The sequence below is a fragment of the Eulemur rufifrons genome, chromosome 11 (assembly GCF_041146395.1).
Source record: "Eulemur rufifrons isolate Redbay chromosome 11, OSU_ERuf_1, whole genome shotgun sequence".
In the NCBI taxonomy this organism is placed as follows: Eukaryota; Metazoa; Chordata; class Mammalia; order Primates; family Lemuridae; genus Eulemur; species Eulemur rufifrons.
In genome coordinates this window covers 5447309-5466652 of record NC_090993.1, presented here as the reverse complement: position 1 = coordinate 5466652, position 19344 = coordinate 5447309, and the positions used below count along the sequence as shown (strand labels likewise).

Sequence of the window (19344 nt, the reverse complement as noted above, 5' to 3'; positions counted from 1 at the left end):
CAGAATCAATCAGAGAGACCAAAAATAAATTCTCCTGATAGAATTTTTTTTTTTTAAATTGTGAAGAAAGGAATGTTAAGTCAAAATCAAAATGCTGACTGTTATCAAGGGCCTCTCTTATTACTCAAGGTTCTTATTTGATCTCCCACTCCTTTAGTTCCCACACACATCTGATTTTACATTTGAGTGGACTTGGGACACACTGCCTTCCTCTGTGTTGTACCTGGCCCTGTCTACATATATTTCGACTCTGGTTTGTCATGGTCTCCTTGGCTCTAACTTGGATCTAATCTAAAATCTTGCTGTGACCTTCAGAGTTTGGACTATTACCCCAGATTCAGATTCTCAGCACTAACTTTCTCGGGCTGTTTACTCACTGCTGTACTTGTTCTTCATCCTGTTTTCCAGTCTTTTTATAGTTCTCCTGGGTCTGGATTCTTCCCTACCACCTGTTGCCTACAGAACCAGCAGTGCCCTGGCCCTAAAAGGGAAGAAAATATGCTAACAAGAGGCGTATGGAGGGACATATGTTGACACAATGGACAGGCATCAAAACTCAGGACAGGAAAAGTATTTGGCAGAGTTGGTCTATGGTATGAAATTTAGGAGGAGAAATCTTTCTTTCAAAAAGATAGACCCTGAACCCCTCTACCAATTTTTTTCCTGTTCATTTAGTGTTTAGCTTTCTTTCACAAGTTTTTCTCATTTAACTTAGGTTAGGAAATAGCCCCGACATGATCTTCCTTTTGCCTCAGTAGTACTTGTTTTGATGGAGAAGTAAGGAGAAGAAACTGGTACTATAATGGGTTCCCTGGGAAGGCTGCTTCAGAGAGGTCAAGGGGCACACAGCTCAGAGAGATTATTATTACTATGGGAGATAACTGCCTTCAATCCAGGCTGTAAATAGCACTTTCTTATACTGCATCTCCATGTTAACTTAGATGTAAAATTTAAGAGGTCTTTATAAATATCAGGCATTTATGTTAACATTGTAAAGGGTAACTTGGGGACTTGCATAAAACAAGGTTTACCTATTGATACACACAGCACAAATCTATGAACCAAAATGCTGTAGTCCCATAAATTAGGGGTAGGGGAAGAGGTTATCTCAGTACTTTTAAATACTATCAGCACAGAAAAACAAGGATATGCTATTTCAGTTTGGTGATATCTTTAAAGAAATCCTATTTTAATCTTATACAACTTCTCTCAAGTTAAGATGCAAATACCTGTTTTGCTTATCTTTTTGAGACCAAGGAATACAATGTATTTTGGAGAAAAACTGAAAAGACATTCAGTGCTTATTATACTTAACATCAGTGTGTCATGTGATACTGTTGTTTACTTCTTTTTGACTCTGCTTTTGATTCCAAGATGCTATGTTCTCATGGTTTGCTCTATTCCTGTTGGATTATTTTCAGTCTTCTCTCATCACTCATTCCTTTGCCCACCCATGTTGGTGATGCTAAGAATTTCATGCTTTTTCTCCTCTTACTGTATACATTATCTCTGGTTGATCTCATCTCTTATTTTGCATTCAAATACTGCTATGCTTTGAATGTGAATTGTCCCTGCCAAAACTCACACTGAAGTTTAAGGGCCAGTGAGCAGTGTTGGGAAGTAGGGCCTAGTGGGAAGTGTTTGGGTCACAGGGGTGGATCCCTCATGAATAGATTAATGCTGTCTCAAGAGTAAGTTCTGGTTCTCACGGAAATGGATTAGTTCCCTTAATAGTGGGCTGTTACAAGGTAAGGCTGTTCTCATGTTTTGCCCCTTTGCACGTGTTCATTTCCCCTATGACCTCTGTCATCTTCTGACCCCGTGTGTGGCCCTCAAGAGAAGCTGTCCAGATACAGAGCTACCTTCTTGAACTTCCCAGTCTGCAGAACTGTGTGCTAAATAAACCTCTTTTCTTTATAAACCCAGTCTCAGGTATAGCAACACAAAATGGCCTAAGACAACTACCCTCTATTCTCAAATAATTCCCAAATCTGTATTTTCATCCCTGACCTCTTCTTATACCCTACTTACAAATTTTCAATGATTTCCAACTGCACTCAGCGTTAAAAAATCTAAAGTCCTTAGTATGATACACAAGGAACTTCAATATCTAGTCCAATCCCATCTCTCTAAAAGTCATTGTGGTCCTCTGAACAAGTCCTGCTTGCTCCTGTGCTTTTGAACAGCTTGTTCTATATTTCTGAAAAACTCTACCTACCATGCCCCCTATGGGATTAATTACATATGTTTCCAAACTAGCTCAGTTGGTAATTAAATTCAATATATACTGAGGACGTTTCATATGCTGGCACTAGGTTCCTGCAGTCATGGAGTTTACATTCATGTGTGTGTCTCTCCAGGGGGAGGGGAAAGGCAAACAAATCAACAGGGAACTAGTGAAGTAGTGATAAAGCTTATGATTAAAATGAAACAAGTTGATGACAGTGACTAGGGGAGTTTCTTTAGATCAACTGGCTAAAGACTTCTCTGAGAAAGGGCTGTTCTCTGAGGAAGACTGACGATCTCCTCCCGGAAACTTATGTCTATCAAAGCATTCAACATGCTATTTTTAATTTATTTGTTTTCACCTGTGTGTATCTACCCCACCACATATTTATTTCTTAAGGGAAAGAACTCAGTTGTTTCAATCTGAATTGTCCTCTCCTGACATGAAGAGTGGCACATACTTGATGTTAACACATTAACTGCCATGTGAGTTCTATTTAACTCACAATAGTTTTGAGCCTGGGGCCCTGTGAAGCACATGTAACACATATGTCTTTTCACGTTGGGATCCACATGAACTATTTTTCAAGTTGCATATAACTCACACGCAGAAAACAATAAAAACAACAACTTTTTCATTAAATTAGAAAGGATAGTTTTGTTTTCGAAGTTTTTATTCAATTTTCTTAATAAAACACCATGGCCCCAAGGAAAACAAATTTTTTTCTAGTGTGGCAGTCAATGTGTTAAATAAAAGTTGCTAAATGAATGAATCAGTGAAATAAACCAGCTCTCAGATGATGGGGTAAAACAGAAAAGAGGCCACATGAAAATTTTCAGGACTAAAGAATATTTAAATTCAGACAGACAACAGCTGATGGCCCCAACTTCCATCACACACTCTCAAACTTCACAAGGAGGAAATTGGATGACAGAGCTCATCCAAGCAATTCGATATGATGCCCATATCCACTCCTATCCTCCCAAAATGCTTCTGATGCCTTCATTCTGGCTATCCTTGGCCTTTGTCACTTCATCGTCTTCAGACATTTGATTCCTGATTCACTGCTTTAGTTTCCCAGAGCCTGACTTTAATCAGCCTGACTGTGGTTTCCTACTTTAATCACAGCTAATGGAATCGCAGGTCTTTTTCTTTAGTAGTCACAAGATTATGTAGGGACCCTTGTTTTTCCCTGCAGTATGGTTTCAGCTTTGTTTTCTAAGAATGACTCTGAATTATCTACCCAGTCATATATTGCCATTACTCCCCTTAACTAAATCTTGGGGTTTTCCATCTATAGTCTGACAATATAATTTGCTGTCAAAACTGAGACTCTCTTTGGGAATGAAAAAAGGATGCTCATGATAATTACAGGCAACAGGTGTAAACCAGGTTTTGTACTCATCCTCTCCACCCAGCAGTTTCCTACAGAGCCTTGTCTGCAACCATGACTTCCTTCTCGGCTTTCTGCTCCCCTGGCCAGGCAGGTCCCTCACAGTGTGACTTCCACTTTGGCAAATGTATTTGACCCTTTCCGTGACAAAAGAACTTTCCAGGATTTGTCAGTGCTTGTGTAGAGACTCATATGTGGAAACTCCTAATTACAGTAAAAATAAACAGAGCTAATATTTATAAACTCTTATAATAAGATAGGCATTTTATATTTTATTGAATTGAATTCTTTTCATAGAATTCAAAAAATTCTGGTGAAATTCCCTCCATTTTAGAGATAAACGAAACTGAGGCTTAAAGAGGTTTAATTTACTCAAGGGCATATTATAAGTACATGCAGAGTTTAAACTTAATCCCAGATCTGTCTCCTTGCAAGTGTACATGTTCCTAAGTAATATAATATATACAATCCCTCACTGTAAAACAATCTTCTAATGGAAAAAAAATCAAACATTACGACTGAAATCTCTAATGTTTCTTAAATCCTCTATTTCTCTTATTATCAACTATAATAATATTGCTCACTTAACAGCTATTTCCTAGACTTATGGGTCTCTAAAATGTTTGGAGTTGTGCGTCCCAACAGTAAAAAATTTTGAGCGTGTACTCCTCAACAAATGTATGTTTAGAAATTATTTATGTATGCTAATGTAGTAATCGATTATACATGCCATAGAACATAATTCAAAATAAAAATGAAAAATATGAAATTAAAGTCAACTAAGTTTTAATATTTTTCCTGCATCCCAAAGGGTTATCTTTCTCACTCCCTGAGAGAATATTCTGAAAACTCAGCATCTAAACTGGTGCCATCTCAAAAGTTAATATGCATACTAGTCACCTGGAGATCATAGGGCTTTGTTGTTTTTTAAAAATTTTTATTGACACATATTTGTGGGGTACATGTGTTATTTTGTTCCATGCATAGAATGTGATGATCAAGTCAGGATATTTAGGGTATCCATCACCTCAAGTATTTATTATTTCTATATGTTGGGAACATCAAGTCCTCTCTTGTAGCTATGCTGAAATATACAATACATTGTTGTTAGCTATAGTCACCCAATTCTGCTATTGAACATTAGAACTTATTCTTTCTATCTAACTGTATGTTTGTGTCCATTAACCAACCTCTCTTCGTCTCCTCTCCCATACATATGCCCCTTCCCAGCCTCTGGAGGTCTTGTTTTAATGCAGATTCTGATTCAGTATGTTTAGGATGGGCCTGAGAGTCTATTTCTAACAAGCTCCCAAGTAATGTTAATGCTGCTCACTCATGGAGCACACTTTGAGTAACAAGACTGTAAATAAAAGATTAATGGTTAGCCAAACTTACGCTGTTATTTTCCAGGAGGTAAAATAAATAGCTAATTCTAAAGGTCGACTTTCCATTGCTATGGGCAAATTGAAAAAGACTACCTTTTAAGCCATACAACAATCATTAGACATACTAATCAATAACATCAATGAACATATTTGAAATGTAGACAATCATCACAACTGGGCATATACTTGCCTAAACTGACATTACCATAAGAAAAAACTGATTTTGTTTTCATACACTTCTTTTCCATTACCAAAGACAGAGGTGAATAGAAATTAAGAAAATAAAATAAGGACAAGAACAAAATTAACTAAAACATGTATTTTTATCTGTTTCCAACATGAAATCAGTAGGTAAGAAACCTACAGTTAACTATTATTGGCTAACATTTATATTTATGTTAACAGGGTTATAACAACGTTTGGTTTTTTTTTTTCGTTTTAGTTTTTAAATAAATGCAAGGCAAGAATGTCCTTAAATATTTTTTTTAAATGCAAGGCAAGAATGTCCAAAGAATACTATTTTTAAAACCTATTTTAAATTCGCACAAATTTAAAAGGTTCAAACAGCTGAAATGTATAGGACTTTATATATGAAATGCAGGGCAAATTTGGAATATAAGCAAAATGAAATTAGAAAGCATTTTGGTTTTACTTTTACTCTTGTAGTTCCCTAACAAAACCCTAAAGTTCCAATACCACTGACTGCATGAGAACATCTCATGTTGATTCTCTAATAATTTCCAACAGTCAAATATACCACAGAACTAACATCATACTCAAATTTCAATTATTTACCTTGTCAATCATTTTTCTTGCTTCCACTTCCTCACTGTTGGGATTCTCTAACTCAATGGTATAAGTACCCTTGTCACTTTGGTCATCATCATTATCCTTTTCAGAAGTAGCAGAAGTTGCTTGATTTTTTAACATTTTATCCATCTCCTGGCTTGGTCTGTGCCCAAGACTCCCTGAACTTCTTAATAATGCAGTTTGTAGGAAGGGTATTGACACCGATGGCTCCTCTGATTTCTGTTTTAACAATTTCCCATGTGGAAGACCATGCCCCCCTCTGTGATGCGCAGAGCTAGTCTGTAAAGACAAAGAAACCACTTTGGCATCTGCTGTTGGAGACTTTGCTTTCTCAAGTTTTGTATGTGTTGTTGAATATGTAGTATCCTGACACAAGATTCCCGCACTTTGAGAAAAAGAATACGACCTTCTCTTTCTGGGATTGTCTTCATCAAAGAATGCAATCATAAAAGCAGTTTGACTTACAACAGCTTGGTCTTGATGCTTTTCAGTAGCCTGGACCTTCTGTAGCTTTTTCTGTTCTGAGTGGTGGCGCCTTAAATGTTCCTCAAGAGTTGCACGTTTGCTACAGCGCCTGTGAGCCCCAGCATTTTCTGAATCGCTTTGGGTACCATCATCATGTTTATTTCCTAGACACGAAAAAGAAACCGCACAATGGAGAAGAAAAAAAATCCCATGTAGAAAATCAGAAGCATACACAAAAGTGCTATTTGTCTTGCCCCCCTCCCCCTTTCAATCCAAAGTCATATGTTCTGTTCAGTAACAGGCTCTGCAAACTTCCCTCAACTGCAATGGTTACATTCAAATTTTATCAACTAACAATGAGGTCCTTTATAAACAGCTGAATAGGATTGCCTTTCTTTCTCCAAATTTTAACTTTATAATGGTTCATCAATGCCCTAATAGATAAGCAATGCTCTATCATCTATGATAGTTTATAATCATAACAGCAATAAACATTAATTCTGCCTTTAAATCTTACAACTTATTTAACAATCAAAATTTGACTCTAGCAACAGAGAGGAAGAAAGATAAGAAAAGGGTGACACCACTAAAATGCTTACTGTTACAGAGAAAGAGAACACAAATACCATAGAAGTGTGATGAATCTTAACTTTCACTGATGTTCAATATTTTCGAAAGTCCAGCATATAGCTCCTCCTTAATAAAAAGATTCAAATTTGTAGTTCCCACTAATTACTGTACAATATTTTCCAAATATCTTTTTAGCTATGAGAATTTTTGGAAATTACATTTGTGCTCTAAACTCCAATGGCTTCAAAGAGTTAAATAAAGCATGCTAAGAGACCTATGAAGGAAAAGAAGAGTATATGAAATCCCTACATAAATCCAGGCACTTATTGGGCAAATAGCACAGTGCTAAATATAACCAGATGTCTTCTCCATAAAGTATATAGAGCTGAGTTAGAATATATGTGAATTTTGAAAAACCAGCTCCCTAACAAAGGTTTTTCTATATTAGAGCAAGTGAAAACCACTAAGTAGTTACCCTTCATAGTTCTGTTAAGCATTAGATATGTAAGTACAACTTGATTTTTCACTGATTTAAAATTCTCATTACCTAAATAGTAAGTACTTTAGAAGAAATAATCAAATGGAAATTACATTATTATAGCACAAAATTACTGGAAAGTCAGGAGTTATTCTATGCATATTTTAGATGAAATCACAAATCAGGGCTTAAATGATGGCTTCTTTAGAAGCTATAAATGAATTTAGTCAATCAGGTACATTCCAATACTTCCTGGACTAAATCTGATTTTTAAATTTCCTGGGCTACAAAATTTTAATGTGAACACCTGCTGAATAACGTGGTACCAAACAAGATAATTATCAGAAATGAAAGACTTGGGGGTGGGAGGAGCAAAGCATTTAATATGTGTGGGGAAAAAGTTGAGTTTTAATGCTCATCGGTTTGTTCCTAATGAATTTAGAGGTTAACAACTGGTGCTTATGATTTAACACAAAACGACTGGCTGTAAAAAATGTGGTACATAGGCCGGGCGCGGTGGCTCACGCCTGTAATCCTAGCACTCTGGGAGGCCGAGGTGGGCGGATCGTTTGGGCTCAGAAGTTCGAGACCAGCCTGAGCAAGAGCGAGACCCCACCTCTACTAAAAATAGAAAGAAATTATATGGACAGCTAAAAATATATATAGAAAAAATTAGCCGGGCATGGTGGCGCATGCCTGTAGTCCCAGCTACTCGGGAGGCTGAGACAGGAGGATTGCTTGAGCTCAGGAGTTTGAGGTTGCTGTGAGCTTGGCTGACGCCACGGCACTCACTCTAGCCTGGGCAACAGAGTGAGACTCTGTCTCAAAAAAAAAAAAAAAAAAAAAAAAAAATGTGGTACATAAAGGAAGTGAGAAGATTCAGAAGAGAGAATGACAGAACACACAGAAAAGGGTGAAGTTTTGGAAAGGCAATAAAAGTAAGGGAAACAGAGGGAGTGAACAAGACTAAAATGAAGGGTGTTTGGGAGTATTGCCATCAAAGTGATAGTGATCAATACTATAAAACTCAGATACAACAACAAATCTGAAGATCTTTCTTCAAATTACTGACTATTCAAAATGCAATCTGAAAAGAAAAAAAACAGGTGCTTAATTAATAGAATCCCTGCCTCAGGCAGTTAAGCTAGGAATCATGGATAGCAGATAAAAGGCAAAACTCAAACAAAACCACTAGTTGAAATATAAAATTCATTAAAAACATTAAACAACCTATTTTATCATTGTACAGGCTCTATTGAAAAGGAATCCAGTTTGTAAAGAGATGGAAAAAACTAAATTCCAATATTTCCTGTATAATAAGAAAAAATAACCCGTATCAGACACACACTCAAACATTTTAATGAAAGTATCATCTTTACAGGATTTAATTCTTGTTCCAATGTATAAAATTTGGCTCTTAGTGGTGTCAGGCCCTTTCAAATATCTTTCCTATAACTTATAGTTTAAAACTTCTCTTACAGATTCATCATTTTCTTTTCTGGGAAATTATTATATCTTCCTGCATTTCTCAGTGTTACACAAGGTGAAACAACTGATCAGAGCTGCAATTTTCCATTTTTGCGCAACAAAAGATCACTAGGAAACTCCTCACTAAGTTTCTTACTTTCCTTTTTGCCTATTATTAACCATGCCTAAATATGTTGATGTTCTTTTAATATTTTTTAGGGTAGGTTAGCTGTACCAAGTCAGTAGCTGTGGCCAAAAGAAGCTGCAACTCTCCCAAAGGGTAAAAGTGTATGGGCTTTGTGAACATTATTTTCCTCACTGTCCCAAAGCGCATGCACTTTACTCTTGTAGGAGCAAGGTTTTTGTTTTTGTTTTGTTTTGCCTACTTTCAATTTTTTGACTGATCGAAATAGCTGCTGAAAGTCTAATTTTTATACAATTATTACTAATTGCTATAATTACATTTATTTAGAGTCTGTGTATATACTTTTGATATCCTAAATTGTAGAAAATTGTTATCTAATGATGGAAGCTGACTTTTGAAGAAAGTCTCATGTCATTTGTAAATATGTCTAGAGAAATAAAATAGATCTATCTTGGATCAAAAATGAATTATATTCACAAAAATCTTTTCTTGGATGGCTTGCAAAATGGTCTAAAGACAAATCAAAAAGAAGAGCTCTCAGCAATGGCACCATATTGGAATATATGTCTATCTACAAATCAACTTTGAAGGACAATGTAATTTGGTTATATGAGATAAAATTTTTAAATTTCTAATCATGAAAGTATAGATACACTGATATGGATATTAATGCCTCTATTTGGAATCAGGTTCACAAATGAGCCTTGTTCAAGAGCAGAGAATGTCTTAAAGTGATGGCTTAAAAATAACAGTTAACACAGAAAATAGTTATAATGACTAAAATGAGTTATAATATAAAAGGGTTTGATAAAGGTATTTTAAAATGGTATCTTTTAAAAGGATCTAACTCACTGTTTGTTTATTAAGAGTGGTTTAAAAAAGACTGTTATTTCTAAATTTTCAAGGATCATGCTACTATCTCTTAAATTATACCAAGGATATCAGCATTATTTCTCCAATTCAGATAAATGGTCAGTTAACAAATGTGTAGCTTTTATTTGTGAGCTTTAACCTTTACATACATACATAGGTCTCAATTATGTATTAAAATTATCTAGTAGAAGTAAAAGTTCACTATCATATCTCAAAAGTACATGTGCCAGGTAAGTGCTGATAATTATAATTAAATATTGTAATAGGCCCCAACAAAGAATTAGGTAATCACATCATCTCACTATCTTGAAATGTCTTAGAAGCAAATCAGAAATACGTATATGAATATTATTTCTTCATTACTTGATCAGAATGCCAGGGCATAAGTACAGATAAATCAGAGTCAGTCTTGTGGTAGAGAAGTCATTTATTGTTTATTCAATTTACTGAGTACCTATCGCATGTTCAAGTACCAAGTGAAGTGTTGGGTAATATATGGTCTCTGATCTCAAAGAGCATCTTTTTTAAATCCATTAACTCCTAATACAGTAAAAGAACAGTCAGATTAACATGCAATTGTAATTTATTCAATATCGTTTTCCTTACAGATACCTTGTTAAATAAAAATAGGACTAACACAAATCTGTATTCAATCAATTGTAAGATAAATTTAATTGACAAACCAACGGGAAAAAACTGATCAGCTGATATCTCAATGTATAGGCATAAAAATTTTATTAATTTTGGCCAAGTGCTACACTAATACAGCACATAACTACTTCACAAATGAATATTCATCTGTGAGTTTTACAAAGTCTTAATATTGAAAAATTTTTAAATTAATAGATTCCTAGTATTTCTAAACCAAAAATTTCTGTTTTATGAGGAACCACTGAGAACAATTTGAAGCACTCCATCTATATGACTATATTACCCAAGTAGAACTGCTGGCCCGTACCAAACGGCTTGAAATTTTCTTCAAAATATAGATATTGACATCATAATAGATAAAAGAATTGAATATATCTTGTCATTAAATCAAGAAAATAATGGGAATTGTTTTCCAGGAAATTCCCCTGGCGAAATGAATAAATTTTATATTTCCATAGGAAAAAGAAACATTTAATGGCATAAATATAAATTCACAAAACCAAACTGGTTTTGGCAAGAAAATGAAGAAAGACTATTTTGAATAAGTTGGACATGGCAGTCTGGCTCGCTTTTGAGCTTTAAAATTAAACTTTGAAAAAGCAGACTTTTCTATCATATAATTATCTAATAGAAGTAGGGTAACTGTGAAGACTGTCCTTTATCACAAAATAGGAAGTTCTGAAATGATCAATTCACTTTACCTTTCAACCTTTTCAAGTACACCGGAACATCACTTTTAATACTTTTGGAATCCTCTTCTGTTCTTTCCCATATCATTTGAGGAGGGTTGTTTTGTGCTAGCCAATCAGCTACTTTGTTTTCTGGTGCCATCATTCCTGTCTGAATTCCCGGCAAGTCTTGAGTTCCAGGAGAAGACTTCTTTGACTTGTGGCGTTGATCAGAAGTAAATTTTGTCACATGGTCTCTAATAGTTACCTTCCCTGGGGTACTGTCATCAAACTCAATAGTAAATGAAGCATGCCCTGCACCTGTTGTATGGGAACTTGGTGTGTCTTTTGTTGGGATTTCATGAATAGTGTTCTCTGTTATTTGTGATGGTTGCTGAAATTCTTTTGTAGGGATTTCAAAATAACTTGGTTCCCTACAGAAAGGAAAAAGTACTTCTTCATTTGCAGCTGCAGATTGTTCCTCAACTTGCTTGGCATCTATGCTGCATCCTAATGAGAAAAATAAGAGAAAATTCAAAGTATTTGGGAACTTCTGGCACTTAAGGGCATCTGGTAACGGCCATTTGTATTACTCCATGAGAATCAGAAGGCAGATCACAGTCTGGATGAAAAACAACGGCATTTATATCACAGAACAAACATCACAGAGAAGAAAGAATCTTGATTATAAACATGCCATTCAATTACCAATAGTAGTTGCAAGATAAGAGCAGCAATGGCAAAGGACAGTCAAGCAGTTAAGAGATGGATCTTGCATGGCATGATTTTTCCAATTTGGATCTAGAAATCCTCAAGGTGCAAAAGAATTGAAATCAAATATAGATGGATATGCATGTTCATTGTATATATGTAGAGTGATAGAAAAAGCATGAATTTCCTTATCAAGTCACCAGGATGAAATATCTGAAATATCTATGAACACACTTAGAGCTCCAAAGGAGAACATGTGCTCAAATGAGGATACAAACATGCAGCAAATATGCAAGTGATGTTCTGGAAGTAATGATTCCACTTACCATTCTTCATTACATTCAGAAACATTACTTTAAGAATGACAAAAATAACATCACTGATGTGTGAAAGATAATTTTATAAAGACCAAAAGAGTGGTTAAAGATAAAACATGTGGTTTGCTTGCAGCATTGCAATCTAAGCAGCAGTATGAAAGAAATAAGGTAAAAACAGAAAATTTAGTTGCCAGCCAGTAACTCCAGAAGAAAATGAGTTTACATTTCTACAAAGCAGAATGTGCACGAGAGCTGGGAGAAGGAGCAAGCAATACTGGGACACTATTACTATTCTTCTGTGCCTCAGAAATGAATATAAAGATATAAAAATAGATGCATTTATACATAAAACACACAAAAGTATGTAAATTAAAATAACTAAAATGCTCTCTTTTAAGTATGTTAAGAAAGAAATTGTTTTAAAAATTAAAGATTATACTGCCCTGTTGTTGAGGAAGCAAAAGAACTACATCTATTTTAAAGATCATGAAGAGCAAGTTCAAATAAAATATATTTCCTTAAAGCTCAAGAATCTATTTGTTTATAAATGGAATGATAGAAAAGTCATTTACAGACAATTTATTAGGAGGAAAAGGCAATAATTTTCTAAGTAAGCAAAGCATTTGGTCTTCTGAAACATTGTTTCAAATACCAAATCTTGGTGGGATTCATCAGATGCTATAATTAATTTCTTGAAAGTATTCTGAATGACAATCATAAAACTGCTTTTAGGTTACAGAAGAACGGTACAGTAACATCCTATAATCAAATGTGCAGGACAGGGCATAGAAGACATCAAGATCCATTTCTAAAATAATATAATAATAATAATAAATTGTCCACAAAATCTAAACAGAAGGCAGAAAGAATATGTAACAACAACTTTCAATGTAAAAATTATCCTTTTCAAAATCAACTATTTTTTCTTATCATTGAAATTGAAAGAAGAGTATTGGAAACACTCCTCATTAGCAGAGCAATAATTATACAGGGTATTTGGAAGAATACGTTATACAACATGACTCAATAATGTAAAGTCAAATTTTTAAAATTTCTTTATTAAAGAGTTAATTTATCTTTTTTAAAAATAAAATGTCCACCTAAACTTTGAATGTTTACTCTGAAGTCATATCACTTAAAATTACCATGAGAATAAAATGTATTTATTCTCTCTATATTAATACTCATTAATGTTATTCTTCTACTTTTTAGACACTGATTTATTTACTATGTACAATGTACAATACTTGGCCAAGTCCATGTAATTGGCTTATAAATCTATCCTTCCTCTCTCTTTCATACACATATATTTTGTTTGTTTGTTTTTGCTTTTTTCATCCTTCAGGTGACAGCGTAATGCTGGGGTGGTAGTTTTCTACTCATACATGAATAGCCAAGTATTTAATAAAAGTGATGTGGCTAAGCTATGAAGTAAAAACTACAAAAAGCCAGTCTAGGGATATAGCATGTATCATCCACTTGTCACTCACAGTTCAAAAGAATATTTTCCCAGTTTTCCTCTCTTGCAAAAGAAAAGTTCACAGTTAATACTGACATGTTTTCAATATGTTTTCCCATGATAACACATTAAAACAGCAGTGGTCAACAACTGCACATCACTGTTTTGAAGGTTACCATTCCCTAAGCCATTTCCTACTTTAAATTGTCTTTACTCAAAGAACTAGAAACTTGAAATTTATACAAGTTAATACCTAATTTATCTAGAAATCTGTCATCTAACAATATCAAGTGGCATAGCAGAGTGGAGAGGGACCATGCTATGATCTGATGATCATAAAGGCTGCCTGGTTTAGTGGAAAACTGGGACAAGATTTGAAATCAGAAAAATCCTGTCTCTATCAATCTTTAATCCTCATTTGCTTCATCATAAAATCAGAAAACAATATTTATCCATAAGACTGTTGTAAAGATTTAGTGAGATGAGCATTTAGTGAGATAATATGTTACCCAGAACAAAGCCTTGGCACAAAGTAGGCACACAAATAAATGTTTCTTTTTCTTTTCCTCCTCCAACTCTGCAACACAGCCAAGAATCAGGAAGACAAAAAAAAACTAACACCAAAAACTAACTCTAAAAAACCTAAGACAGATATGACAATGCCTATACTCTAATATTCATAAACTTTACTAAGTTCCTCACATACAGTCTTTTTACAGTCTACTAAGATCACAAGGCAAATCTGGAGGGGCTACAGAAGTGAGGATTAAGGCCAGACTTACTGCACTAAAAAGTAAGAGTCAAGTGGTAGAGACAAGATGAAAAACAATCAAGAACAGACAAACGGCCTCAAAAACATAGTAGTCCAGTACCACTCAGTATATAGGGCCAACAGTCTTACATACTTCAAAGTCTCCCGAGGACATCACTGCAAGGTTCACAGTTCATTGATTCTGAGTTATAAAGAAAAAATTAATTTATACTCAGCCTTTTCTTAAGAAGGTGCTGATATGGGTAATATATTTAAGAGAAAGGCAGCAAATGGTTAAACTTTAAAAAAAAGTGTCAATTATAAAAGTAAAGTTCAATCACCTTGTGGAGGGATTCATTTCCCTGAAGATGATAAAAACAGATGCAGTGTGGTTCTATTATTACACTTGGGAAGTGCCTACTAGAAAAATTATTAGGGGTCTACTAAATCAATATAGAAAAATAAAACAACTTCCTCACTCAGAACACTGACAGAACAACTCCGAAATTTAGAAATTCAACATTCATTTATCTTCAAAACTCATTTTGTTAATATCAAATTAAACTAAATAATATGCTGAATATGTATTTATATTATTATTAATCATTATTAGATTGCAAAATTATTTAATGACTGATGCTAGAATTAATTCTGTATATCTAAATCAGAAGAGCAATTGGTGATAATCTGCTTATGTTCTTAAAGTATTTTATGATTACATGACCTTTCAGGATAGTTATGCTTAACCCAGGATAAATATTTCTTTCACTCTTCTGTACTAAATTAAATATTAAACTAATTTGAGATGACAAAGACTATAGTTATCATGGCACATTGTGCTTAAGACATCTAACCAACCTAGCCTGTTCAAGTACTTCAAATTACAAAGACTGGGAAACCTCATTTGCTGAAAATGGGCTACAACTTCAAAGTTTCCAAATTTAGTTTCATTTGATTAAAAATCAATATAAAAGAGCTAAGAATCTATTATTCACAGTTGCACATGCCTTTTCAAAATGTGTACAACATTTAAAGGCCTTTAATTACAATCTAAATTAATGCTAAGACCAAGTTAACAGGTAGAAGAGCATAATTATAGCTAAACTGAGGACACATTTTCCTTTTTAATAGGATTCAAGATATTCACACAATTTCAGAAGAACTAATTGCTCTAATGTAAATATTTGCTTTAGGATATATGGTAAGTCTTCAGCAGATTCTGAATACATGTGGACTCACAGAGAGGGATATAAACAATTACTAGGTAGTAGACATTCTATTATCCTTTCTAGAATGTTCACATTCTATAATAAGTACTAAAAACTGGTAACCAAGAAGCAAATTAATTTTTTTTCACTCAGAGAGTATGCTTAGAGCATAAATTGTTAAACTAATCATTCATATTCCGTACTTTGTAACATTAAAAAAAAATGTTAATTTCAAAATGATCAAAGTAAATAGCACTTGGCATAACCCTCAAATCTGATTCTACAATTTCTGCTAGCTTCATAAATTATTTCAGGTCAGTAAACTGTTTCTTTCATACTATGTTTTTAAAAACTGCAAAGGACAAATGTGAAACAATAATATCCTCATACTAACATAGGAAAACAGGTAAGAATCTCATAAGGCTGTTAATCAGCTGTATGGGACAGGGCACTTTAAACTATTTGACACAAAACATAGATCATTAACTCCTTTTTACTCAAAAACAATCCCAAGATTATGAGATAGCTTTTGGTCGTCTAGCAGAAATGATATTCAATGAGACAGGGCACATAAGCTGAGAGAATTTAGTTTCATTCACATACATGAAATTACTGTTGGATGCTTCACAGTTTGAAATTTATTTTATTATGCTGAGGTCTGAGGGATCAATTTTCTATGCCTATTTGTTTTTGGAGTGTTTGTTTAAATCTTTGCACCCTGTGAAGTCTATCCTTTTGCACTGATTGTGTGTATATGTGTTTACAAGAGTAATGATCACTGAAATATTAACTGTTCGAGCTAAGAGCTTGTAGTGTGGAGTCAGGCTACACAAGCTGAAATTCCAGCTCCACTGTTTGCTAACTAGGTGACTTTGGCAAGTAAGTAAACATCACTATGCCTGAATTCACTTATTTATAAAACAGACAAGCTAATGGTAACTCCCTTTTAGGCACTGCTCTGAGGATTACATAATTAAGTGCATACAAAGCACTTAGAAGAGTGTCTGGATTAAGCAAGTACCACTGAAGGGTCAGCTATTATTATAAATCATGGTTGTGTCTCCTATACAAAAATTACACATACAGTTCATTGTATTTTAAAAGTTATATGTTTCAGATTTCAAAAGTTGTTCTCTGGGTGGTGGGGGTGGGCTAAATTTTTAAGGCCCAAACAAAATCGCTATCACAATTACTTTCAAAATTTGGCAATAGTTACATTCAGCTGTGTTTTCTTAACCACCTAATTGGTATGTTTTCTTCTCTCTACTACGTGGCTCCAGTGCACAATAAAAGTATAATATGTGGTACTTTAAATAACGCATTTATAGTTTAGTTGTGGAGAAAATGCATACACACAAAACAATGAATAAAAGAGTGTTACATTATAGCAATATATACAGATACATCATTTAGAATTTTATATCATCTGATGTATGTGTGTATATGTGTCCTGGGAGAGAAGCAGGCATGAATTAGCATAATTTATGTGGAGATGCATTGAGAGAGAATGCTAAAACAACTGGTAATGGGACATAAGGCTCACCATGGAAACGGACAAAATTAGAGAACTATTGACATATAAGACTTACATAGTTTAAAATCTATTTGGCAGGCAAAAGGCAATTTCTTGACTCTAGTTTCTTGAACAAAGGAAATAAAGATCAACTTAGATTTGTTATGCAAAATGAACCGTAAAGGGGTTGAAATGGGAGGTAAGTAGTTCAACTATGATTCAGTGAGGGGCAACAGAAATAGATAATATATTAGACAAGGTGAAGGGAAGACAAAATTTTCAAATAAAGCAGACATTCTTGATTGCCTTCCGATATCTTTCCCCTGTTTCTCCCTCCTAAAAGGACTCCAACATTCTCCAGTATCCACTCTTCCCTGACACAGCTTATGTGGCTTAGGAGAAAATTACCCCCACACTCAGCTTCAGGGTGAGCAAGATTGGTTTCAGGATAATCTCATATGCCTTGCCAGGGACACCGGTTCAGAAAGCAGCTGGCCCACTCCAGAACCTGTGAGAGGCCAATGAGAAGAGAGATGTGTTGAGAACTTTGGGGAAAGTTCATCTTCCAAATTCTAGGAAGTATTCTGGAATAACCTTTGTTCTTTTCTGCTGGATGTGATCAAAGTAGCACGCACTCCTGCTGGCTGCTGGCAGGCAGCCTAGGAGTGTGAGGGGAAACTCCCTCAGTATGCAACCACTGAAGACAGGAAGGCTAAGATGGAAAGACACTAGCTAGCTGACACCTACACTGCTGAGATGCTGCATTGAACAACGCCTGGGGGTTCAGTTATGTGTGCCAGTAAATCTCCTTCCTGTTTAGTCTCAGCTTATTTATTTCTGTTATTTATATCTGAAAACATGCTAAATAATACCAAGTTTCTGAGCTTGGGCATGAAGAAAATTGTGTTGGTGACAGAAAAAAGGTAGCTGTGAATGGGAATTTACTTGGAGAGTTGACCAATTCAGCTTCGGGCACTGTGAAGATCAAGTTGACAATGCCAGCTTTCTTAGACTCATATCCTTGCAAATTAGAGCATATCTAAAAAACCAGTGTTCTTATTTTCCAGCTAAGAAAAATGTCTTACTTATCTTTTGAAACTAGGGTCAAAGGTAAGAAATTGAGAAGAGTTCTGATGGAATTCATCCTTGCCTCAGAGTCAGACTCAGTCTTCCACACTGATCCCTGGTGCCTGTACTTAATTCCTCCAGTTTTGGATCCTTATCTGCTGTTATCATGAAAACTGGCTGCTCCGTCCTGCTGATGTCTTTGCAGGGTCTTTATGTGACAGACAATTGATGCCTCCATTTATTTCCTGGAAGTCTTGATTTTCTGGCTTGTGGACAAAACCACTCCATGAACAGTATCAACAACGTCAAGAATATGTTCCTTGACTACTAATCTGAGAATCTGACCAAGAACTATTTCTTCATTCTGGCTGCTGAACTCAATTAATCTTGTTGCCACCATATCCCAACAAATTGGGCACACTGAGGTTTTAAAAAAATTGTAAGTTCATACCACATATCTGAACACAATACAAATTGTTCATTTAAAATATGATTATGTGCTTGTGAATCTAATGAAAACACAAAATTAGTTTGTACCTGCTATTTTGATATAATTGATACATTTTAACAATTATTTTAAAGTACTTAAAATGCCCAGTCATACCATTAATCTATTTTCCAAGTTTGTTAAATCTGATAAACTGAAAAATAAAAGTATTTTAAATAAAAGTGCTTTACAAAGATAATGAAATTAATACTTTATGTGAAAATCACTCATAATTTAAAAATTTACATTAAAATAACAAGGCCATTAAAACATTCATCAACTATTTTTTATCAACAGATCATCTCTTTTCAGGGTAGACAGCTGTTTGCTCAGATTATAAATGCTTCCCAAAATACACATTTAATGTCACAGTCATCAAGATTTTTTTACCTGATGTTCCAGTTTCATGATTTTTTTCTTCAGATTTGCCATTGGTCTTGAAAGCTCTTTGTTCATCCACCTCACCATCCCCCCACCATGATGGCTGCCCATATAATGGAGTACCACGGGGCATAGCAGAAATATCTGGAAAGAGGTGGGAAAAATCTGTCTAAAGCAGATGAAACTGAAAAAAGAAATACGCTTTTGCAGAATCTACAATTGCCTGGTTGATTGATTAAATGAAAAAACAAAGTATAGTCTAGATAGCTAAAAAGTATTCCACGTTCAATAACTTTGTATAAGACCTTATAAGATGA

General features: G+C 34.7%; 1 protein-coding gene across 3 annotated transcripts in view; it reads right to left on the bottom strand.

The window, feature by feature from the left end:
• The window catches only part of CEP170 (centrosomal protein 170), a 91218-nt gene that overhangs the window by 36089 nt on the left and 35785 nt on the right, over positions 1–19344 (bottom strand). For 2 of the 3 annotated variants that reach the window (XM_069484542.1, XM_069484543.1), the window contains exons 7-9: positions 19037–19171; positions 11166–11642; positions 6281–6444 (exon numbers count right to left, since the gene is read on the bottom strand). In XM_069484542.1, coding sequence (XP_069340643.1) covers positions 6281–6444; positions 11166–11642; positions 19037–19171 — 776 coding nt within the window. Of the gene's footprint in view, positions 1–5800; positions 6095–6280; positions 6445–11165; positions 11643–19036; positions 19172–19344 lie in introns of all 3 variants that reach the window. The other variant, XM_069484540.1, reaches the window with a different exon arrangement.